The 25,886-nt window shown below is 44.2% G+C and overlaps 1 protein-coding gene across 1 annotated transcript in view; it reads left to right on the top strand.

Moving 5' to 3' along the window:
* EPHB1 (EPH receptor B1) overlaps positions 1 to 25,886 on the top strand; it is a 290,260-nt gene that overhangs the window by 237,574 nt on the left and 26,800 nt on the right. The window contains exon 12 of the mRNA XM_060149500.1: positions 7,133 to 7,348. Within this exon, the coding sequence (XP_060005483.1) occupies positions 7,133 to 7,348 (216 nt within the window). The remainder of the gene's footprint in view (positions 1 to 7,132; positions 7,349 to 25,886) is intronic.

Below are 25,886 nucleotides of genomic sequence, written 5' to 3'. Positions count from 1 at the left end.
AGACAGCTCCCTTTGTTCACAGTTCAGAGATAAAACAGGTTGCCCTTTTCTGATGCCTGGGCATCCCGGCCTCTGAGGAGGCGCTTCTGGGCAGGTCAGGGGAAGAGTGTGTTGCAGGCGTCCACAAGTCTTTCCTGGAGTTGATGGAGAACTGTGGCTCCCAAACACCTGCAGCAGAGGTGCGGGTCCCTGAAGGCCTATGGCCAGGAGATCTGCAAAGGACCGTTGTCAGAGCATGCCCACGCAGCCACAAAGGAAGCATTTTCACTACTGTGGGGTATTCCAGAGCTATTCAGAGAAGGGGCGAGTGAGCATGGCCGAGGTGCTCATGTCTGGAGGGTAGAAGCTGTCTGACCACAGGCCACGGAGCAAGGCCTGCCTCGGACCAAAGGGACAGCTGGGCAGCCTGGGAGGAAGAGAGTGCAGGGAGTGGCATGAAAGAATGGGGCAGGACCTTCTGAGCAAGGGCTTCAGAGTAATACTAAGTAGCCAGCTATGCATGTCACCAAAGCTACCAAACAGTAGCTATGGCTGAAGATCAAAGGACCATTCATAGAGTCTCATTGAAACAGTCATGAGGTGCCCTGTGCTGGGATAAGAGAGACATTGCTCTAATGCTGTGGAACAAATCACCCCAAGATTTTAGTGACTTAGCCCAACAACAATTTGGTTTGCTCACAAATCTGCAATTTGGGTAGGCCTCGGTGGAGACCTCTCTGTTTCATGTGTTGTCAGCAGGAGAAGCTCAAGGGTTAAGGCCTGGAATCGTCAGAAGCCTCATTCATTCATCTGTCCCAGGGTTGATGCTGGGTATCAGCTGGCATCTCTCCACCTGGCTGACTAGGGCTTCCTCACTGCAAGCTGGGTCCCAAGAACAAGCAACCCAAGAGTAGAAGGCAGAGGCTGTATCAGTTTTGAAACCTAGCCTGAAATGTCACAAAGCATCCTTCAACCACATTGATGGACCCACCCAGATTCAAGGGGAAGAAACATGTCCCACATCTTGATGGGGGACAGCAGCCTTCTTACACATAAGGGATGGGAGGTCCTGTTATATCCATTTTAGAGAATACAACCTGCATAAATGCCTCTGACCCCCCAGGACCTTAGTGCCCAAAGCTTCCAGCAATCATCTGCCTGGATTATACTTTTTGTTTCTGTACATGAAGTACAGGGGTATCACATAAAGAAGAACTGAAATCTTCCTGAGGAAGCCAGGGAAGGCTTCAAGGAAGAGAGAGAATTTCTCTGATATGGGAGAAGGAGGAATTTGCCAGACAGGTCAGGAATGGGCAGGTAGGCTCACAGAACAGTGGAGCTGTGTGTTCATAGGTCAAAGTCAGCGTGGCCTATTTGGTAATCTGTCATCAGCGGCCTGGTGGTTCCAAAGCTCAGAAGCAGAGCTTAGGGGCTGCAGTGTGGAAAGGGAGCTGAGGACTTGTCTAGAAGCTGCATTTGTACATACTGAACCTACCTTTGCAGGGGGAGCACACACTTTATGCCTCGTCTTAGTCATTAGGCAGTAGTGGCTTTTGTTTGGTGGGGTGGGGGACAGCTGATGTAGGTGATGGGCCCCACGTACTTTGCCTGGTACAGCCTCCTTGAGGGTGTGGGTTATGCTTTGTATTTTGAAACCCCAGCGCCTAGCACACTGAGCACCGGGTCGAGGCTAGTTGAATGAAGAACAGTTTCTGGAGCAAAAGAGTTTGGTCAGGAGAGATGGAGCTTGCTGAGTGTACACGGTCTCTTGTCCTTGTAGCCAGACCTCTCGTGTCAGCCAAAGAAACGTGAATAGGAGGTAATGTTAGGAGAAAAAGTATTTTCCGGAACCAGCCTCTGGACCTATCAGGAGTCATTTACTTCCTGCAAGTCACCTGTCTGTGCTTCACAGAGACTCTCAACGCGATCTGGAGACTGTGATGAGACTCTTTCCCTGGAACGCACAGGCGAACAGGAAGATTCCTTCTCAGGAGCCTGCGGAAAATCAGAACCCTGCACCACTGCTCTGCACACACCTGTTCCATTTTGGGGGCGCAGGACATGGGGGCAGGTTGGATGCCCGTTATTTTTCATGACAATGTGGCCCAGGCAGTGGGAGAAAAGCTAGGGGCGAGAGAGGAGCACAGGGAAAAAGAGGGGAAAGGATGGCCAGAAGGGAGCGGCCAGAGCAGGCGGTGCTGGGAGCTGCGGGAAATGAAGCATGTCCAACTCCCCACCCGGCACAGAGACAGGTAATCTATAAATCTAATTTCAGCCTCACTACCAAACCCTGGAGCATAGCAGCATTAATTGATGTATTTGCTGCTTGATAAAATTGAATAGTGGGTCATCAGTTCCGTCCTGCAGGGTCCATCTTCTGGGAGGTAGTATACTTTTAAGATCACCATTCAGAGAAGAAAGGAAAAGGGTTAGTCTTCAATTTGTGCACCTGCTTCCTCCCCAACCCCCCACTGGTCCTTTCATACCAGACGTGGTGGCTTTGGAGAGTGACCACAACTCCAGCTCTGGATGGGTGTCTCAGAGGCTCTGGGCATCGAGGGTCCAGGGAGCACATCGGAAAGGGCTTCTCACAGTCTGCTCACTGCTCCCCACTCATTTCAGGACTCAGGATTCTTCACATTCTGGAGGGATTAGAAACACCATTATTCTTTAACCACACATTCTGTAGGTTCATAATTATCCATTTTTTAAAAAAAAGTCTGTGCCATGGGTTAGGTAGACTGCAAATCCATAATTAAATATTTCCTTCTTGGCACTCAGATTCAGGGGATTCAACCTGGTAGCTCTTCCATAATCTTAGGCACAAGCCCTGAAGCCCTCCTCAATGCCTCATGCCTCAGCCAAGAGGGTCGACCTGCTCCATACGGCCTTCGTGGCTAAAGCTTGGCCTTGTGGTTACTGCTGGTTCATTCACAGATGGTTGTAACTGGAAGACTCTTGGAAGTCACTGAGCAATGTCAAATGGGGACATTTATCATTCATGGGGTGCTCATTCATGGCCTGGAGCTAGAGGACAGCAAGCCAGTTGTCAGAAAGAGAACACCAGGTTGCAAGTTCTGAGACTGAGGCCCAGATTTGGGCTCTGCTATGAGTCACCCTGTGGCCTTGAGCAAATCCGTTAACTCAATTTCCCAATCTATAAACTAAAGGCATTGAGCTGGATGATCTTGAAAGGGCTCTTTCAGGTTAAAAAAAAAAAACTATGATTCATTTTCTTCAAACAAATCAAATAAAGGTTTCATTTCCTGAAGTGGGTTTGTCAATGTAAGTTGAAATACCTAAATCCTTCCTGGCTAATAAAAGGGCCAGCAAGTGGCTTCAGTGAATTTGCAGAAAAGCAATTTCAGCAGAAAGCACTTCATGAAAGGAAGAAAGTTTAAATCACTTCACCCAGCCTGTATTTCTACTACAAACTGTGTTTTTACCATGTGCTCAGCACAGAATCACATCTTTCCCAAAGTTCTAAGAAATCTGTTTTTCTTTTTCTGTGTTGTTTATCTTTGTATGCTGATGCTCATATCTCTGAAAGTTCTTTTTTGGGAGTTTATATCAATGAAGTGAACATAAAACAGCTGGACATGTCAGAAAATCTTAATATGTTTATGTCTCTAAGTTTCCAAGATTATGGACACAACAGGTATGACTGTCTTATCATGATACCTGATTCTCCTGCAGATTCTAAAGAAAATGTGTGTAGAGTCAGCATTTTCCAGTGGAAAAGGCACTGGACAGGAATTATAAAAGATTCAGATAAAGTAGCATATTTGTGGTACATGTTTCTACTTTCTCTTTCTATGGCCATGGCAGACATCATTAATCAATCATAGATCTTCTTCCTACAAAGCTTATACACAGACTTCTCCACACAACATTGGAGGCAGCCATTACCAACTGATAAAAGATGAAATGTAAATGGAGAAGCAATTTGCTGTTTGGACTTAGATTCTTGTTATAAGTCAAAAATCACACAGAGTGATTTAAGGCTGATCACTTAAACTTTCTGGACTTCCTTTATCTTCTCTATAAAAACAGTGTAATATTGCCTGCCTTGCCTACTCCACAGGACTGGAGTTAAGGATGAAAACATATTCCATGAAGTATGACTTGCCATTCAAAGGCCAAGAAGGGAAGAAATCAGAGTTTGTAGATTAGTTGATCCTAATTTCAGGCCTACATTATTAGTTCCTACTACAGTTAGGGTGGGGATGATTATTACAGATGCCAAACTGCTGAGCTCAGAATGCGCTGTGAACTAGGCTCTCTGAAGGCACTGATCCTAGGATGTCTGCCCCACACGCCCAGGAAGCCAGAAGGAACCTGCAGTCCTCATCCAAGGTGTCCTCAGTCTCTCTCACCAGGCATCTGGGGGTCATGGGAGAGAGGATTTGTGAGACATTATGGCCTTGCTGATAATTCCAGCAGTCATTGCTGCTGTCTTAGTATTCATGGGGCACTGAGCTGAGCCCTCCACATGTATTGTCTCATTTAACCTTGAATCTCAAATCTCAGGAAGAATGGGCACTCTGTTCTTATTTTACAGATGTGGGAATCACTGCTCTGGAGGTTAAATAACTTGCCCAAGAGCATGCAGCCAGTGAGAGAGAGAGCCCAGACCCACCATGGTCTGTCTGGCTCCAAAGCCTGAACTTTTAATCACTTTTTGCCCTTTGTCAACACCAGAATCTATAAGATGACTGATCTAAACATTTAAACAAATCAGAAAATGAAGCAGCTCAGTGAAGTCTTTAATGACTTAAAGTAGAAACATAGACACAAATCTGCAAAAGATTTCAACACTGCTCTTGGCAAAGCTGCTTCCAACCAGCACTGGTGCCCTTCCCAACATCTGTCTACAAGTGGGCTTCTGTAGGGAGACATTTATTTTTAACCACATTGTTGTCTCCACTTACAGAGGAGAAGAAACAAACTGAATTGAAAAAATCTGACCCTTGGGACTTGTGGCTGAAATATATTTTCTAATATGCGGAAGTCGCATGACAACTTTCTGGAGAGGCAGATCCCCAGAGACCTACTTAGAGAAATGATGGTGCTGGGGAAATCTGGGCTAGCTTCTCAAGGAAGTGTGGAGTGAAGTTCATTAGTGAGCAAGATTTGCATCACTCACGGCACATCCAGCTCTGGCAGATGGGCACCATGTGCTGAAAACCAATCAGTTTCCAAAAAGCAGCTCTGCACTTTATTTTGGAGTTGGTTAGAAGCAAATATTGCAGAGGAAGCATTCTGGGCAGATTGGGAGGTGGTTAAGGTTTGAGTGAGAACTTGGAACTTGGAGTATGTCAAACTCAGTGTGTTTGGGGGGTCCTCCTTCTGGTGGGGGTTGGGGGCTCAGGAAGGAGTGCAAGGAGTGCCAGTTTGCTCCAGTCCTTCAACTGAGCGAGGGGTATAACCAACCCTCGGGCTTGCAATCTCTCATGAGGAACAAAGTCTTCAACAATTCATGCTACCGTTGTTAGACTTTTCAATTGTTGGAATATTTTCCCTAATAAATAGTGTATTTTTACAACAGCTCTTTTATTTTTCTTTACTTATTTTTGCATAGAAAATTACTTTTGCAGGAGCTCATGCATAAATGATGTGTCCATACATATTAGTGAGATAATGCATGTGAGTGCATTGGGCACCATCTCACAGACAGTAGGTGCTCAATAAATGGGAACTCCTCACACTGTTTATGCTTCCTGCCTTTCACAGGAGGATCCTGGGGCAGAGGGAGGGACTGCCTTGCCCAAGGTCTGTGTTCAGCAGTAACTGGACTAGCCCAGGGTGCCCCGCCTCCTCCTCCCTCTCCCCCACTCAGAGCATCTCAATGCCTGGGCCATGCTCTGCTTACACAATACAACTCATAACCCTTTAGGGAGCAGCTGGGGCTGGACTAGTTGGGAAAATGTGTTCTTGGCAGCATGGCCCAAGGTCCACTGATGTAACCAGTGTGTGCGGAGCCCAGACTCAGGGGCTTTGGGGAGGTGGAGGAAGGCATACATTCACTCACAGAAGAGCCTGTCCTCTAACCATGGAGGAGGGAGGCCACCCAGGTAAGAAACTGTGATTGGAGAGAAGGCAGCACTTCAGGTTGGCAGGAGGAGGGGCAGCAACAGTTCCCATTCACTGGGAGAGTCCACGAGCCAGACACGGTGTGTGTGCTCCTCCTGACCATCCAGCCCTCTGAGGCAGGTGTGTTATCCACTGTCGACCAAGACACCATAAACATTTAATTCTGGAGACAAGAAGAGATGTACCAGCCATTCATTCAGCATATGTTTATCGAGCTACATCTGTCTACTCAAACGTTCTCAGCACTGGGAATGCTATGGTGACTGCAAGAGGGAGGGTTCTTGTCTCAAAGAGCTTAGAGTCAAGTAGCAGAGACAGACAGACAGGCACACACACACACACACAACTAAACCTTGTGATACATGCTAAGAAGGAAAATAAGAGCATACACTGAAGGATAGTAGTAAGAAAGTGCTACTTATGTGTGGGGGAGGGGACTGGCTAGAGAGACATCCTCTCTGAGGGAGTGACATTTAAGTGGAGACCTGAAGCAAGTAGGTGTTGATTGTGGGGAAAAGACAGAGGGAACAGCATGTGTAAGGGCCCTGAGGCAGGAAGGGCTTGGCCAGGGGGAGGATTGAAAAGTCACCAGTCACTCTGTCTTTAGCACAGGAGTGCAGGACAAAGTGACATAAGGTGAGGCAGTAGCTGATCCCATGGGGCCCCGTGGGCCACGCTGAAGAGTTTGGCACTTTCCCTTAACACAGTGGGAGGCCATTAGAGCGCTTCGATGACGTGACCTGATTTCTGTCTTACGAGGATGGCTCTAGCTGCCCTTAGAGAATGGATTGGGACGGGGGAAGGTGTAGGGAGGCTGTTACAGGTGATGGATGATGATGAGTTGGTTAGAATGGTGTCAGTGAAGGTGGAGAGGACTGGATGGCTCTGAGATGTAATTTGAAGATGAAATCCGCAAGACGGCAAGGAGAAGGCAGAGTGTTCAAGGAGAGGGAGGAGAATGGGAGTCGGAAGGGAGAAGGCAGTGGGGCCCTGGCACCTCAGCTTCTGCTTGACCACTGAAGCCCATCTTGATCTGGTTGCCCTTGGTGTCTTATTACAGCAAAATGATGGACAGTTCACCGTGATCCAGCTGGTAGGGATGCTGAGGGGCATTGCCGCCGGCATGAAGTACCTGGCCGAGATGAACTACGTGCACCGGGATCTGGCTGCGAGGAACATTCTGGTCAACAGTAACCTGGTGTGCAAGGTGTCTGACTTTGGCCTTTCCCGCTACCTCCAGGACGACACCTCAGACCCCACCTACACCAGCTCCTTGGTGAGTCCTTCTGTGTCTTCTCAGGTCAAAGTACGACAGGGGTGAAAGGTGGCTGCTCATGGCAGGGACCCATGACGGACCATACTGGGAGGGACTGGGACCAGAACTCATCTATCCACTGAGGGGAGCCAGGTGCTGGGCGAACCATTCAACCAGGAGAAATTACAGTAGCTGTTTGTCCAGGCAAGCATTGGGGCATAGGCTGTGAGAAAGGGTCGGTGTCTCCTCTGAAGCCATGCTGTTCCTGGCCCACGAAGAGGACATTTTGGAAAGGACGATTTGAGGGAATCCAAACATTTGGACAGTGGCATTGGAGACAGCTGTCAGCAGGGAGTGGGCTGCAGTTGTGTTGAGCACTGTGATACCAGGTAGACTCCTGGCCCTCTTCTCTTTCCCTATCACTTCCAGAAAGCCTTAAGTGCCATCTACATGATGAGTAATCTCAAATTTGTATTTCTTGCTCAGCCTCCCTCTCTACAGCCCAAGCAGCTTAATCATCTGTGTCCAGCTGCCTAGTTCACACAATTCCCTTTAGAACTTTCACAGGTCCAAAATAGAGCTCTTGATTTACTCTCTAATTTCCCCTCCCCCATCTCTTCAACTCAGTGGTTGCACCATTCAACTAATGACTGAAACCTAGGAATCAGTCTTGAGTTCTCTCTGTGCCTCCCCATCCGTGTCCAATCCCTCAGCTACTCCTATAGGTTTCTATAAAGTCTGTCCCTTTCTTCCCACCTTTGCTGTGCATCCACCCTGTTTCTAAGCACCATTCTCTTTTACCTGGACTGTTACACTGGCTTCCTAGTTAGTCTCCCTGGTTTCCTTTTGTCTTCTTACATCTATTCCCAACAACATCCAAAGTGATAGATCTTCCTACTTAACTACCTACCTATATTCCTTAAGCTTGCAGAAGCAATACATAATTATCATAAAAATCAAAACAAGACAGAGGAGAGGAAAGACTAACTCAGAACCTACAATTTCCTTGAAGCAAGGGTTGGTAAATTTTTCCTAAAGGGCCATATAGTAAATATTTTAGACTTTGCTGGCCAAGAGGCCAAATGAGTATATTATGCACACGATTATATAACCATTTAAAATGTAACCCTTTAAAAATGTATGAACACCACCTTTAGCCCATGGGCTGTAAGAAACCGGGTGACCTGCCAGATTTGGTACTTAGGCCATAGTTTACCAAGCCCTGTCCTGAAGCATCGGTTCCAACAATTAGGTGTGCCTGCTTTCACACTTTTCTCTTTGTTCAAAAATTTGAAAACTTTTATTTTATAAAAATGGGATCATACTATGCCTATTTCTCTGTGTCTTGTTTGTCTCTTGGGGATTCTTACAACAGGTTGCTGCTTTGAAAGTCTGTAAACATTCACACTCCATTAGGGATATACAGTGCCCATCTTCCAACATCCTCACCAGCATTGAAAGTAATCAATATTTTAAAATTTGCTAATCCAAAGGTGAAAAATCATACCTCATTTTGTTTTAATTTGCATTTTCAACTGACTGCTGGAGATATTACTGTCTTTTTGCACAGTTACTGGGATTCATGTTTCTTCTTTTGTTAATTATCTGTACATGTATTTACCTATTTTTTATTGGGTTATTTTCTTGTTTCTTAGAAATTTATAGGAATTCTTTTTATGTAAGAGATGTTAACCCTTTTTCTGCCATATATGATACAATTAGTTCCTTCACCTTCTTCTGTACAAAAAAATACAATTCTTTTTTTTTTATTCAAAAGAATACAATTGTCCTTTTGATAGTGTTTATGATATCCTTTGGCTTGCAAAAGTGGTTCGTATTCATTTAGTCAAAAATATCGATCTTTTCCTCTACTAATTGGATTTTCTGGTTTATTCTTAAAGTTCTCAGGGTTATAAAATGCCTTTTAAAGTGGGTTGTCCTATATCTAAATAGTTAGTACACCTGAAATGTATTTATTTTTCCCAAGTTTTTAGTTTGAAAAATTTCAAGTGTACAGAGAACTTGATAGAATTTTGCAAAAGACAGCCATATTCTCACCACATAGATTCTAGAATTATTATCTTGCTATGTTTGCTTTATCATATAACTATTTAATCCATCCCTCTGTCTATTCATCACTCCATCCTATTTTGTTGATGTATTTCCAGATAAGTTGCAGATATTAGTACACATCACCCCTAAATGCTTCAGCATACACATCTTTAATAAGATTTAAATATTTGTTTATAGTTCTTTCCTTAATTAGGGTAAAATTTTCATATAAAGAAGTGCACAAATCGTAAGTGTACACTTACAGAGTTTTAACAAATGCATGCAACTGTGTGACCCCAAATCCTATCAAGATAAAGAACATTGTCATCATACCAGGAAGTTCCCTCATGTCCCTCCCTTGCCCCACACCCAGAGGCACCCACTGTTCTGATTTTTTTTCTACCATAGGTTTGTTTTGCCTGTTCTTGAACTTCACATAAGTGGAATCAGGATGTTCTTTGTGTCTGGCTGCTTTCTCTTAGCATTCTGTGTGTACGATTCATTCCTATTGTTGTGTGCAGAAGTAGTTTGTTCTTATTTACTGTAGCATTCCACTGTTTATTTATCCATTCTCTTGTTGATAGACACCAGGGCTATTCTCAAATATGTTTCTGAATATGTGTTAGGACGTATATTCTTACCCTGTTTTCATACAGGTGAATAGATAATTATACCAACACCATTTATTGAAGATATTTTCCATATTTTATTGAATCACATGTCATCCTTGTCATATGTTAAGTTCCTTACATAAACTATGTTTTGATTCTCAAATCTGCTCCATTAATCAACTTAAATTCTTATTCCCAACCATATTGTTCTAATTATAGTAACTTTATCAGAAGTTTTACTATATGATTACAAGAATTTTAGCAAGAGTTTTACTGTTTGGATAAAGTAAGTTATTCTTCATTCTTCTTTTAATAAAAATTCTTGGCTCTTTTCAAATATCTTTTTTTTTTTTTTCAATTTAAGATCACTCTGTCTGGTTCCAAAACATGCAGTGATACATATACACTCACATATGGATTTTGAATGCAATTCTACTCTACATTTGGAAGGACTAACATTTTAATGACCCTGAGTCACCTAAATTATAATGTGAGTCAAACATACAATCTCTATATGTCTTACATTGAAAGTTTCTTAAGTGAAATATTCTCCACATTACTTTCCTACACACGTTATTTAGATCATTTGCTGTGATTTTGTGTTTCTTCTAAATGATGAAGCTTATAAACTAAACCTAACAGCTTTCAGGATCCTTCACATTTTATCATATTATTCTTCCATGTTTTGCCTTTTATTCAAAATAGAGAAAATTATCATGTTTGCTGATTAAACTATTGATATTTCTAAAATTTCTAAATATGCAATTTATTCACATGAAAAATATTTATTGATCATCTGCTATGTGCCAATCCTGGGCTACAAGCTAGAGGCACAATTAGGATTGAAAAGAGGCAGCATTACTATTCTCACATTCGAATGAGGAAAAGGAAGATTAATCAGACACATACACAAATAAGTGCATAATTGCCAGTTGAGATAAGAGCCACTGTGTTCTGTGAGAGCATGAAGAAAATAATAAATAAGAAAAATACCCTGACTAGATCTAGGGGAATTAAGGGTTTCCAGAGGAGGAGATGGTGCTCCAGCAGAGATTTGAAGAATAAGTCACCCAAATGAACGGGGCAGGTTAGAGCACTGAGAAACATAAGCAGCACATACAAAGGCTCTGTGTCAAGAGGGAAGGTGGAATTTTAGAGGAGCTGAGAGAGGAGTCCTGTGCTTGGCATTTGGAGAAAGAAGGGAAAGTGACCAAGGAGGTCAGCAGTAGTTACATAGGACAGGGCCTCCTAGACGCTTGTGATGGAATTTACCTCCTTAGAGCAATGAGAATTCATTCAAGGGCTCTGTGTGGGGTGGGGGTGGGTGGTGGGAGGGGTGTACACAGATGCACACACATGACCCAAAGGTGATGAATTTGCATTTTAGAAAAATAACCTGGTTTTTCTCTTGCTTTTCCTTTCCAATATTTTCCCTCCCTTCTTTATAAACAAAACAAACAAAAAAACTTTCTTGGCTTTCTTCCTTCTTTCTTTCATCCAAAAGTCATTTAGCAAGCCCAGTCAAGGTAGATGTCCTGATCTAGAGAGGCAAGCCCTAGCAGGGATCAGGACCCACGGGTGAGGGGGCTGGAAGGCCAGCACTATTGGAAGATTAGCTATAGACAGGGATATTGAGAAATATATTGGAGACAATGGGACCTTTTGGTAAAGGAGGTACAAATATGGAAAGCATGAAAGCTAGAATGAATTATGTGATGTTGAATTGGAATTGGAGGTATCTGTGAGAACTTGTGGTTTTCAATATATAAGGAGATAGAGAAATAAATAAGAGCTGAGAGTGCCTGTACACAATGGTACCTGTGTAGCAAAAAGTACACCTGGCACTCATATCTTGGATTCTGTATTCTCTTCTATACTAAAAGCACCAAGGACTCATTAGAGAAATGGCCCCTTCCAATGGCCTGGGTAGGAGTATTAGATGAGCCCAGTACATATTTATGTGCCAGAAAGTAAGAAAGTACTCAAAGAATGATGGGAATATGTCAAAAGTACACAATACCATACCCAGCTTAAAGGGCTTCAATGTCCAAATATAGTATAAAATGAACTTCAAAATATATACTGATGGTAACAGATTATAACCTATTGAATAAGATAGTAACTATGGAGTCCACACTGATATGAATATGAATGAGTAAATAAGAGAAGATAAAGCTTTTCCCAATAGTGGAAAGAATGGTGTTATTAGAAAAATCACTATTTGGTGACCATAAGATTAATAGTTAAGAAACATGTTGATACATGGAGTGAAACGAGAGAGAATGGGGACTTTACATAGCCTCAAAGTATTTCCCCCAAAATATTAATAACATAAAGGGAGAAAGTAAGTTTACAGAGAAGTCTGGTAATACCATCTGAATCAAAGATTAGAGTTCACACCTCCAATAACAGACATTGTGTGCCACTGAGAGTATGCAGTGAAAGAACATAGCATTTCAGATACTCTGTTCAAAATGTATAACTTGGATCTTATCATGAGGAAAACTCAGACTAATTAAAATTGAGATACATTCTATTAAATGCCTAACCTATGATCTTAAAATTTCAAGGTCATGAAAGTTAAGCAGACTACCAACTGTTCCAGATTGAAGGGCATTAGAGAGGCATGATAAGCAGGTAATATTTACATATGATCCCTAAGAGGGCATTTCTGTGACAGTTGTTAAGAATTTGAATGGAGTATCTGGATGAGGAGTGTATAGGCATTCTTTGTAGTATTCTTGAAACTTTTCTAGACATTGAAACTGTCTCAGAATAAAATATTTTTTAAAAACATTTACCCTGGCTGAAGTGTAGAGGACAGATGGGGGAGGCAACAGTAGAAGCAAGATGGTCAGTGGAGTGAATGAAGCCCAGGGAGATCAGGGGAGAAACATGGAAAAGACTTGAGAGTGGGTGATGCTTAGGGGTGAGGGTAACAGAGGTTCAAGGATGACACCTGGTATCTGGACTGTGTCTTTGGATGGATGATGGTGCCATTCCCTGAGAATGGGGATTCTGGAAAGGAACTGGTTGGAGGAATAGAAGGATTGAGAGTAAATTGAGGGTTTAGTTTAAAGCAGAATCTCTCAAATTTTGGTGAGTATCAGGTTTACCTGGAGAGCTAATAAGGAAAACAGAGGAACAGACTCATGAAGTTGAATAGAGTCTGGGCCTTGGCATTTTCACCAATATTTCACACATGATTCTGTTACAAAATTTGTAAGACACTTGTTTAGAATATTTTGACTTTTATGTGCTGGTAGGATATCTAAGTAGAGTTGCTGAACAGGCAGCTGGAAATCTGTGTTTGGAGCATGGAGGAGAAGTCCAAATGACGATGTGCATTTAGGAGTCATCAGCATAAAGACAAGAATCAAAACAGGGGGTGTAAATGCACTTGACTTGGAAGAGATAGAGTGGGCAAAGGACCTCATTCTGAGCATGAAGAAGCCCAACATTGACCAATACAGATGTCTGTAAAGCAGGAAGCATGGACGTCCAACTGTCCCTTTCCTCCAGAGAGGCAATTACTAAGAATTTGTTGTAAATCCTACCCCCTCACTTTGCAGAGGAGAGATTGAGGCCCAGAGTGGTCAAATGAGTTACTCAGTCACATAGGTTGTCAGTGCAGCTTTGGCCCTTCAGTTCAGGTTTCTGGACTCTGAATCCAGTGCTTGGGACACCATGGCTTCCTCTCTGGCCCCACAGTGTGCCAGACTCCCTGCTCAACTTGGGTCATTTGTGATATCCCAGAAAGCCTATTTCTCTTTCTTTCTTTCCCCTTTTCTTCCCAAAAATCCAGCAAAGGATTGTCATCTTTGCCAAATGGCTCTGCTGGCCTTTGGGCAATACACACAGAGGTCAGGCCATATTGCATTGCCCTCACCCCACCTTCAGGCAGAGGTGGGTGTCTGTTAACTTTCATTTATCTATTGATTTCTTTTCAGCTCTACTTCTTTACATTTTTTTATGGTTACTCTAGGATTTATATATATAAACACAAATATAAATATAAATAGTGACTTTTTCTATGTTTGCTTTCAAGATTTTCTCATTATCTTTTGTTTTTAGCTTGACTATGGTCAAGCTGGTCATATTTTTCTCCCCTAATTTATCTTGTTTGAGATCCTATCAGCTTCTTAAATCTGTAAATTTATATCTTTTACTATTATTGGGGAATTTTTCAGCCACAATTCTTCAAATATTATTTCCTGTCCCCTTTTCCCTCCTTCTAGGACTACAATTACTTATGTGTAAAACTTGTGAAATTGTCCCACAGGTTCCTGAGGCTCTGTTCATTACTTTCCCCATTTTTTCTTCTCCCTTTCTCAGATCTATCTTTAAATTAATTGATTCTTTCATTTGCTATCTCCATTCTTCTAAGAAAAGTCCCTCAAGAGACTTTTTTTTTGATATTGTATTTTTTAGCTCTATACTTTCTTATGAATCTTTCTTTTATACTTTCCAATTCTCAGCTGAGATGTCTTATTTTTTTTATTCATCATAAACATATTTTTCTTTACCCCGTTGATCATAGCCATAATAGCTGCTCTTGTAAGTCTGGGTCATCCTGGGATTGGCATCTTTTTTTCCAATGAAAATGGATCACATTTCTCTGGCTCTTTGTATGTCTAGTAGTTTTGGATTATATGTGTTGTGAGTGTTGTATATGTGATGTAGAGACTCTGAATTCTATTACACTGATCCAAAGAGTGTTGCTCTCTTTGATTTAGCAGGAAATTAACATGTTATACTCAACCTGCAGACTCTGTCATGTCTGCAGTGGGCAACAGCTCAGATTTCAGTTCCTGTGGTTTTCAATCTGTCTTATACTTGCATGGTTTAGGAGTCAGCCAGAGAACTGGCAAAAGTTTATACCCAGAATTTGGAATCCCATTTCCCTGGTTCTCTTGTGTCCAGGGATTCTTTCCCAACTCTCTAGCATCCCTGATTATCCAGGACTCCTTCACTTGGTTTCTCCAGCCAGAAAGATGGTAGGTTTTTCCACTAGAGTTTTAGCCATTGGGTGGACAGCTGCCCCCAGGGCAAAACTGCAAAAAGTAAAACTCACCTCATGCTGCTCAGTTTCTGGAACCTTCAGGTAGCTTTTCCTTTCTTTTCTTTCTTCTTTCCTTTTCTCTTCTCTTGTACTTTGTTGTTATTTGCTGGAGAGTCTGTTTGTTAGAAGCATACTCCTCCACATCAAAAGTGGAAGCTTCAGCTTATTACCATAATCAGCAGGTCTGTAAGACAGCCCTTAAGCCTGCTTTACTCTATCTTAAGTTCCTTATTCATGCAGTTCTTTCAAGATCTTTTAAACATCGTCACCTTCTAATACATCTTGTTTTACTTTATAGGTGGAGACCTCAGTCGTAGCTATAAAAGTTTTCTAGTTTTTCCTACTAGGCCCTCAGTTTTCATCTCTTATTCTGTCTTAATTCTCCAACATGCTTCCCCCAGGTCTTCCCTCTCTATTTTAAATTGCTATTTCTAGCCCCAAGAGCATTTCCTTCCCATCAGGCTCCTGGAATAATGAACAGATAGAATTTGCTCCTTTGTGCTTTTCTATGACTGGAATAAACCCACTAAAATAAGGAGGAGTTCTGTACTGCTCCTAACATTCCAGAGAGACAGATCAGTGAGCTGGGGTGGGCTCTAATACCTGTTCAATTTATATAACTTTCTTTTTGGCAGGTGTATTTCTGAATACTGTTATGGGTGTTCAAAATAACATTTCTACGTGTCTTAGTCTGCTCAGGCTGCTCTAACAAAATATCATAGGCTACGTGGCTTAAATAACAGACATTTCTTTCTCACAGTTCTGGAGAAACTGGAGGCTGGGAGTCCAAGATCAATGTGCTGGCAAATTTAGTTCCTGGTTGGAGCCCTCTTACTGGCTTGCAGATGGTCGCCTTCTTGTTGGGTGCTCACATGGCAGAGAGAGATAGAGACAGAGAGAGAGGCAGAGACAGAAACAGAGAGAGCAACAGCTCTGGTCTCTTTTCCTCTTCCTGTAAAGACACTAATCCCATCACGGGGGCCCCACCCTCATGACCTCCTCTAAACCCAATTACCTCCCAAAAGGCCCAACCTCCAAACTGGGGGTTAGGGCTTCAAAATATGAATTTTGAAAGGACACACTCATTCAATCCATAACACTGTGCTTGTGTTAAAGACCAATGCTCAGTGTTTGACTTCACAGGTAACATTCTGGTTATTACTGGTCCTGTCTCCTGTTACCAAGGGAAAAAAAGGCACGCATATCAGGGAAAGTGCCACATCTTTGTTTAACTCTGCATTTGGGGCTCACATACACATTCACAAAACTGACCTTAGCCCTTTCTCAGCTCACACTGGTGGAGAGAGCCCCAACAGGGTCCCACAAACCCTCTCTGCATGGCAGCTTTCTGCTGGTTAAGTCAAATGCTCTGCTCCAGCATGCCTTGCTTTCTTTTCTGATCAGTAGGAAGAGGCCCCATCCGGTCCCTTTGTGAGCAAAATCTTTGCTTCTTCGTATTCAGCCAGGTTCCTTCTGCTAAAGTAGTGTTAACTTTCCCATCCTTCAAAGCCCCAGGCTGTCTCTCTGAGAAGTCTCTGGCCTTGCCCATGCCTTCCCTCAACGCTGCTCCCGGCAGACCTCTGTATTTTATCCTGAAGTGCACTCTGTCTTCAAGGCGCCTCTGATCTCCCCCAGCCCCTTCCCCTTTGCTCCTCCTGACTCTCAGCCCTCCTTTCTCAGTCCCCGGCTCCTCCCACACCTGGTGTTTTTGCACTTCTGAGGCTCCCTTCCTTCCAAGCCTGCCAGTGCCTCCCTCCTCTTTGCTTTCTCTGTTCTAATGTCTGCTGATGTTCCCTGCCCCCTCTGTCCCCCTCTGGGGAACCTCAAATAGAGCTGCTTCTTGGGCATCTGCCCCTCCTGGTGGGAAGCAGAAGCCATTTTCTCAGGCGATTCGCCAGCCGCTCCTTGTCCTGCCTTGATCTCCGTGCCTGCCCAGCTCTCCCTCACATACTGCCCTCACTTCCCTCAATGACTGCCTGGACTGGCTCCAGGAGAGCTCAGCTGGTCTTTCCTCTAGAAGCTGCCGCATCTGCATTAGACTCATTTCTTGAGCTGCCCCAGGGGCACTGGACACGGAGGGTCCACCCTCCCCATGGGACAAGGGTCAGACTGTCCCGCAGGGACATCTCTGCGAGCACCTGTCCCACTGGCTCGTCCTGAACCTGCCGGGGAAACCAGGTCTGCCCCACACGTGCTCTACAGAGGTTCTTGTTCCCCTGTGATGAATTTCAGTCACCCTGTCACCATGGAGGCAGGACCCTGTCTCATCCTCCCCCATTATTCCCATGAATTATTGTCTCAGCTGCAGCCTCCAATTTCACCATGTTTCTGGGAGGGAGCATCCATTCTAGCCACAATCCATTTCCTGCTGAAGTCTCCAGGGCCTTTCCTTTCACAAAAAAATTGACCTTTATTCCATGATATTATGCTGCCCATGTCTTCAACAATGTGGGCTGGGAAGGTGGCAAAAGATCCCTTCTAGAAGTCTCTCCCACTCTGGGGTAGCAAAATAGTTCTATGGTAGGAAGATGCAGGATTTAGTTTCAAACTATGCTCTATAAATTTGGCCTTTGGTCTCCTCATCCATAAGATGGGATTTGGAAGAATTGTCAGATTCATATGACCCCCTGTGATAAACTGGAAACAACCCCTAATGTAGGTCCTGCCCTGGTTGCAGCGTCTGTGATTATTGTGGGTGCTGCCACCAGTGCATCCCGGGCTCTCAGAATCCATACCCCATGGCGACAGACACCCAGGTATACATTTTCACGGCTAACTGATAAAAAAGATTGTGACTTTCCCTCTTCCTACTCACTCCAAAACAGAAAACAATAAAGCAGAGAGCTTCCAGAAGCCCAGGATATTTTGTGAATATTTTGATATTCACAAAGGAGAACAGGGCCCTCGTGACAGGATCCCCATGGAAGAATTTTGAAGAAGACTTCTCAGGAGAGAAGAGGGGAAAAGGCAGTTAAGATTATTGTGTCTAGGGAATTCCCTGGTGGTCCAGTGGTTAAGATTCAGTGCTTTCACTGCAGTGGGTCGGGTTCGATCCCTGGACCAGGGAACTAAGATCCCACAAGCTGCAAGGCGCAGACAAAAAAATAAAATAAAAGATTATTGTGTCCACTGAAACCCGTGGTTCTCACACTTCCCTGTGCCCCAGGATCCCCTGGAGCGCTAGGAAAGTGGAGGTTTCTGGGCCCTGCCCTCAGAGTTTCTGATCAGTAGGTCTAAGGTGGGGCCCAGGAATATGCATTTCATACAAGAACCCAGATAATGCTGATAGCACTAGTGCTGGACTGCACTTTTAACATGACTGCATTGAAACTATTTTAGGGAGCATAAATTCACTCACAAACCTGCGTTGCAAGAAAGGTCAGTTATTTTTCAAAAATCAAAGTAAATCTGACACTGAGTCCCCATCCTGTCAGACTAGAAAGGAAAATGGATTTTCAGGCATCCTGGAGCGTTTCCTCTCTCCCCAAGCCCGAGGGATTATGCAGGTCCTGGGGCCACACTGGGGCACCATGTCTTTGCAGGGACTAGAGCCCCTCCGCCTCTGGCCCAGCATCACCTGTGTCTGGTGAGGCGGGGAGGGCACAGCGCCCATAGGTGTCCCCACCACAGAGCCCCAAACCAGCATCTGTCTCCAGGTCTTAGAACCTCCATCTGACCCTGCCACTTAGCTCCCCCAATAACCCATTTCTCAGAATCTGAATCCCCATCCTGCCCCATTCATCAGCTCTTTTGGAAAAAGAAAAAAAAAAGCAAAGTTGATTAAATCAGCCCTGAAGATCCCGGGGTTGTTTTTTGAGGAGCTGGGGACATATTGATGATCATCCTCAGTCTTGAGGTTCTTCAGTGCCATAGCACCAAACACACATGAATCAACACCTCAGTCATTTTCATTGACATGGTTACCAGTGAAATGGCTGCCCAGTAAACTGGAGTTCAACTCAGAGAGGGTATCTGGCATTGTGTTTGTCTACCCTCCATCTTCTATACGTAAATAAGGGCTTAAGGAAGGAAGGTGGTCCAGGGTGCCGGAGGGGCTCACCCATGTTTGGGATGGAGAATCTTTTTTCTCCAGGAACTTTTACTTGGGTGACTCAAAGAGGGGATCCACCGAGAAAAGACCAAGAGAGTCAAAGCCTCAGCCTTAGGGGCCCTCCCCCTTCCCCGTGCCAGGTCCTGAGCCCGACCTGCACAGGAGAAGTGGGTGCCCCAGTCTGAGAACCCCTTTGCTTTGACACGTCTCAGAGGAGTGGCCGACCTGCATCCCTGTTCTCTGAACCAGCTGGGGACCGAGGGCAGAGCAGGGAGCGTAACCATCTCCCCGTCCAGGCTGCCCAGACTTTCTGTTCCACCAGGAGCCAGCAATGCTGTCCCTAGCCCTTGTGGGTGACAGATGGTTAGGGGGACTCTGTGATGAAGGTAGGAAGCCTCTGTGAACTTTCTTTAAAGCCTGTGGTGAGTGGCTCCCACCAGCAACACACACGTGGCATGCACAGGCATACACACAGGTACAGTGCAGTACACACACGTGGATACCCAAGCACAGAGACGGACAGAGAAACACACAGGCACCCGGGGCTACCTTGAGACAGGCACGTGCCTTCCCAGTTGCTGTGAGGCAAGGGCTAGGCTTTTCCTTTCTTTACCACTGAGAAGTGAGTTCGACTGCTAGAGCACTGATTTTTTGTTTTGTTTTGTTTTGTTTTTCTTATAATGTACTTAATGCTTAAAAGGTGCAAAGAAAGCAGAACATTATCTGAGATAATCCTTCCTGCAAGCCTTTGGGAAAAAGCCCCCTCCGTCTGCACTTTGCAGAAGTCGCTGCTGAGAAGGTTCATCCCTCTGCTTGATGGTTTGGGCTCAGGCTAGGAACTTGGTCCTTCCAAATGAGAAAGGTTTGCTGGCTTTCTGTCCAGTGACCCCAGGCCCAGTTTCACTTCTCCCCACCATTCTTGGCGGTTTTTACGTTTAAATCATACTTCTCTTCCCGGTCTGATCCCTGGCTTCCCTCAGGAGGCCGTTTTCAAATTGTGATTTCTCACTCTTCTTTCAGTCACTGAGTTAGGGTGACAGGTTCTCTCTTGGTTGGATGGGAAAGTTTAGAGGGATGAAGACAAGCAAAGAAAAGAGGGAAGCCCCTTTAACTGCAGCTGGAATAAAACCGAGGCCCAGTCCCCCGGACATTCTCCCCCAGCATTAATTAAGCTGAGGGCAGAATCACTCAAATTCCACTCCAGTCACCCCACTCTGCCGCTCACATCACTCTTCTTCAGGCAGCCCTGCCCTCCGCTTCCACCGATATCTCTCCCTGGATCACTTTGTCACCAGATGCTCAGTTAGGGATATCAAGCCCTGTCTGAAACGCCCTTTTGAAAAAGACTCAGCATAATTATGATTAGTGAGGCCAGTGTATTATTAGCATGAGTAGGATCGGATGGGATTTCAGAGCCTGAGCTAGCTCGTACCCTGGTGACTGGCGCAAGATCAGGGTCAGTTTTCCCGGCCAGCACATCTCTCTGCTCTGAGTGTGGTATGTGGGGTCAGCCAGGCAAAGCCCTCCTCCGTGTGTGCCTGTCATCATGCAGGAGGGGCCAGCCACCTGCAGGAGCATGCAGATGCATGCAATGCCTCTACCAGCCATTCTCAGCCAATGCATATTTATTAAGCACCTACTGTGTGCAAAGCCCACCTACTGTATGCAAAGCCCAGCCCAAAAACAAAACAGATGCTTCCTGAGCTCTTTGAAGTTCCTTCCTAGCAAAAAAGATGGACATTAAACAGCTGATGCAATTAACTATGTAATTACAATTGTTAGGTGCTATAATTACAATTGTTAGGTGCCATGGAGAAGCATATATCAAGCATGTATTGCATACCCTGAGGAAGGAACATCTGGGCCGAAACTCAGAGGTGTTCATTAGGGCAAGAGTACAGCCAGGAATCCATGGGAAGAGTCCCAGAGCTGGAGGCAGACTCTGCTTCCTCAGCAAGGACAGGGCGTGGAGGAGAGGAGGGTGCTGGGACACTTGTGCACAAGCACAGATTGGGGAGAAGCAGCTGCCCAGTGGAAAAGGCTTTCAAAAGAGATGTTGCAGGAAATGGCGAGTAAAGATGAGTCAGGATCATGGGGTAGGACTGTGTGAGCAGCCCACGTGGGCTCACAGTAGCTTTGCTCCAAGCTGTGAACTTCGAGGGCGGGGCGGGAGGGGGCTGTTGGCCAGGGGAGGTAGGAAAAGAGGAAGAACCGGAAATGAGACCCTGACCCAGGTCCTCAGGGAGTAGGCCTGGGAGCCCTGTGCAGACATGGAGGCTTGAACTGTGAGGGCACCTGGATTGAAGCACACCCAGCAGATGGTGGAGAGATTTTACCTTCTCAGCTGAGGTCCCAAAGAGTCAGTCAAGAAGTCAGTGGACCAATCAATCAAGGATCATTGATTCCTTGCAAGACCTCTGCTAGAGAAGGTCGTTATTTAATATGTTGATTGGCAGTAGTATCTGTAAATCACTCACTAAGATTTAAGCTCACTTTCCTGATTGGGTGCTTAGTAAATAAAAGTTTGGAGCCATGGCTTAGAGAAAAGAGAGATGGCTTTCAGCTGAGATGAGAGAAGGGGGTGGAATAGATTCCCAGATGAATTGGAGGTGAACTAGGCAGTAAAACTGGGCACATTAAAGGTACTCAGTAACCGTTTATAGGATGGATGGGTAAATGAATAAGGTTATAAGGGCTCAGAGGCTGAGGGTTTTCCAGAAAGAGGTAACATCAGGATGGAACAGGTCAGGAGGTCAGAAAGTAGTGTGCTTGCTGCTGCACTCCCAGCTTGTAAACAGGCTCATCTGGCTGGTTTTGGGAAGAGGGCGTGCAGGCCGATAAAATCAAGGTGTGCTAGCCCTTGAAGGGCCCTGTTATCGGCTGTATCGTGTTCCCCCCAAAAAAGTTACTTGAAGTTCTAACCCCTGTATCTGTGAGTGTGACCTCATTTGGAAATAGGGTCTTTGCAGATATAATTCAGGTTAAGATGAGGTGGATTAAGGTGGGCCCTAAATCCAATGACTGGTGTCCTTTTAAGAAGGAGATCCTGGAGTCTTTGCAAATCTCCCTCTAGTTCTGCGGGCCTCCTCTGCATCATTAGAGAAGTTGGTACCAGGGGGTGGAGGTGCTCATCCCCTGCACCTAGCTTAATAGGGCCTTAAAGACCTGATAGGGCTTGACCTGTGAGCCCTGCACAGGGCTGAGCCTCTTCACAAAAAGAGGCCTCTGGGTCTAGCAAATCTCTAGAAGGCAAGGTGTTTATCCAAGGAAGCGACGCCAGGCCCTTCAATCCAGTCCTCCGAGAGCACACGGAAACAAAAGCGATTTTTTAAAGACCCCAGTAGCTCAAAACCGGCCCTATTGAGGCTGAGCATATTACACCTCCTCTGGGAAAGCTGAATTTAAAAATGTGAAGGCAGCCAAGAAAGTCTCTTCCAGTGTAGTTTACAGATCCAGAGGTAAAAGAAAGAGTCAGAGTGTAAGCAAGAGAGAAAGAGAGAGCAGAGTGAGGCAGGGGGAGAGCTGATCAAAGGCCACTCTGCTCCCACTCATTCTGCAGATACTCCAGCTGCTTGGGGCGGGGGGGATATGCGGGGAGGACTTTAGAGGGGAAGGTTTTATTTTAATCCTCCCACAAAAGCATTCAAGTAAACCCTTTCCCTGTGAGAAAGCGAGAGAGTATAAAACAGGAAGAGAAGATTCTCAGTGAAAAGATCCATGTAGACTTCTACTAATACTGCTCACTTAGAGAACACATGCCATCTGGGTGCTTGATAAAAAGAAAAAAAAAGGCATAAAGAAAAGTTCAAAGCCCATGGATTCAGCTTGTGAGTTGCAAGCTGCTCGCCTCTCCTCCTGGCAGATACTTTTCTGTCTTGGTCAGCAATGACTAGCTTTTCAAAGTGACCTGTCAGATCTTCGTTCCTTTCTTCTCTTGTCGGCCAAGGAGCTGAGCAGTGGGGAGAAGCGAGAGGAGGTGACCCAGGTGACAAGAGCAAGGCTGACCTTCTATTCATTAACCTTCTGAGAATTTTCTATTGAAATACAAAGCTTCAGCCCACTTGTGCCTGGGCCTGACCCAGCAGCTTCACATCTTGCTACTCCATGCCAGATGGGACAAGACACCTGCCTTGATCCATGCACAATTTTTTACTTCTTGTCTGTTAGAGGTGTATATTTTGGGAACATGCCCCAGGGCTCTGACCCATGACTTAGCCAGGAGTGGCCATGGGACCTTGATTTTAGGCCCCATCATTTTTTAAAATTTCTCCTTTGGAAGGGAATTTGGCATCCTCCAGGGATCGCAGAGGATGACAGAAAATCCAGGGAGGCTCCGTCTCCAGTTACCAAGCAATGTAAGTTCATACGCTTTTAAACCAACATCACTGATAAAACGGTATGAAGCAGCTTTGTAGTTAGATATTCTACCTGGAGAAATTAGAAGGGCAAAGGTTTTGTCAGGAAATGCTGTGACAGGAGGGGGTAGAATGGGGTGAAAGTTTGGGGCAAAAGCCTGGACAGGGAGAGGGGCTGGTTCCTTAGCATCACCTTAAGATAGTTTATGTTCCTCCTAAATTACTTTTTTTCCTATTACACAAGCTATAGCTCTTTTATTCTAAAATAATGATTAGTATTCTACAATAGCTCTCTATTAGAAAATTATTTTAGTTAATAAGACATCATTTAGGGCTTCCCTGGTGGTGCAGTGGTTGGGAGTCCTCCTGCCGATGCAGGGGACGCGGGTTCGTGCCCCGATGCGGGGGGGATCCCGCATGCCGCGGAGCGGCTGGGCCCGTGGGCCATGGCCGCTGGGCCTGCGTGTCCGGGGCCTGTGCTCCACGGCGGGAGAGGCCACAGCAATGAGAGGCTCACATACCGCAAAAAAAAAAAAAAAAAAAAAGACATCATTTAAAACCCATTATTCAATTTGTTGTTGTTTATTTGTATTGGCTTTTGATATGCATTATTCTACCAGTAATCATTATCTTCAATGACAAACACACTAAACTCATTCTTTCCTTCATTTTTCAATGTTTTCATCGCATTTCAAAAAATGTAGCAAACTCGGTCCAATAGCTCTAATGACAAACAATTCAATGCATAGAACTTCACAGTAGATAATTCTGAAGGGTGGTCCCCTCAGCATTTATAAGGACAAGGCTGGATTTTCAGCCAGAAAACATGACTTGAGTCCTGGCCAATTATTAACTTAGGGTGAAAGTCACTTTACCTCTCTGAGGCTCCATTCCATTATTTGTCAAATGGGAATAGGATATTATACTCGGTCTGTATCACATGGCTATTGTAGAGATCAAAGGAAAAATATTGTATTGAAAGTGCTTTAATAAATTTCTGAAGTCCTGTAAAATGTAACAAAATAAAAGTTACTATAAAAGCTGATGCAATAGAATAAATTATTCTGGATCTTAGTGAAATACTTTTACCTGATTTGGGGGGAAAGATCTGTTCCAATACAATTCCATTCAGTTAATAATGCAAGTGGTAGTAGCTTGCTTTGAACTCTAACCAATGTAATATAAAGAGTACAAACTTGGATGGCAATGAGACTGAACTACAAACCCTGGCTCTGCTACTAATACATTATGTAAACCGGGTGAGGTCTTTACTTTGTGAGCCTCAGTTTTCTAACCTGTAAAACAGGGATAAGAACCTACCTCTTAGTATGACTGTGAAAATTAGGTGATATTAAATATGTCAAGTGCCCAGCAGAGCAGCTGGCACCCAGTGGATCCTTGATAAATGTCCATTTGCTCTAGCCTTCTCTGAGATTCCTCATAAAAATGGGAATGGAAATAGAGCCTGTTCTCTTACAGTGCCTACTTCTTCAAGGTGAACTCACTCAATATGTGGTTGATAAATTGGGGAATGACATTGGTATAATGGTTCTCATATAACCTTTTTCTGGGATATTTATGTCCTAAAGCAATAAGGGGCAAGATTTCTTGCAATTAAAGAGAAAGCCTTAGCATCATAAGAAGACCTTAAAGGAAAAAGTTGGAATTGACAGAAAAGCCTTTCTTTAGTGCAAGTAGTGGCTAGTTTAGTGGTTTCCAGAACCACTATATTTTCCACTCTGTTACCTGGTAAAGCTGAGATAAAAAATTGAGGAGACTATGAAAGCATGTCCTTTATGTTAAATTATAATTTTTTGGACAAAGAAGTCTATACTCTGGGTCAGATTTTTAATTTTAATGAATCTGATCTCTGTGAGATGGGAATGCCACCCCCTCTGACCCCCACCCAGGACCTATTTCTCCAAGGAGGAAGCACAAAATCCAGGGTTTTGGTTGCAAAGGATTGACTGACTTACGTAAAGGCAGGTTTTAATTTACCTGTGTTGCTAGTTTTATTAGGATTGTTGTGTTTTTGTTACATTTGGGTGGTCTTCTCCAAATGCAATTTTGTCCCTTAGTCTCTGTTATTTTATTGTGCAATTTTGCAGAATGTGAGGTTTTTAAAATATATAGCATTATAGCAGAAAGCCTGTATTAGGAAATTAGAGTCCATTCAGTCACCTACAGGAAGCATATGCTCCATTTCGGTATAATAAATAGTTGAACCATCACTAGGCCTAACCATTTGAGACAGGGAATATTTTTAGAATTTTTAATAAGATCAAAATGAAAGCAATTATGTTAGAATATATATGTGAGTCAAAGGAAAGGAAAAAATGTGAGTCACTAGAATGCCTTTCAACGCATGTGATTGATAACGTCAGCTTCACATCCTAGAGTTTATAAGAACTGGGTCAGGGCCCTGCTG

The sequence above is a fragment of the Lagenorhynchus albirostris genome, chromosome 5 (assembly GCF_949774975.1).
Source record: "Lagenorhynchus albirostris chromosome 5, mLagAlb1.1, whole genome shotgun sequence".
NCBI lineage: Eukaryota > Metazoa > Chordata > Mammalia > Artiodactyla > Delphinidae > Lagenorhynchus > Lagenorhynchus albirostris.
This window is presented reverse-complemented; position numbering and strand designations above follow the sequence as displayed.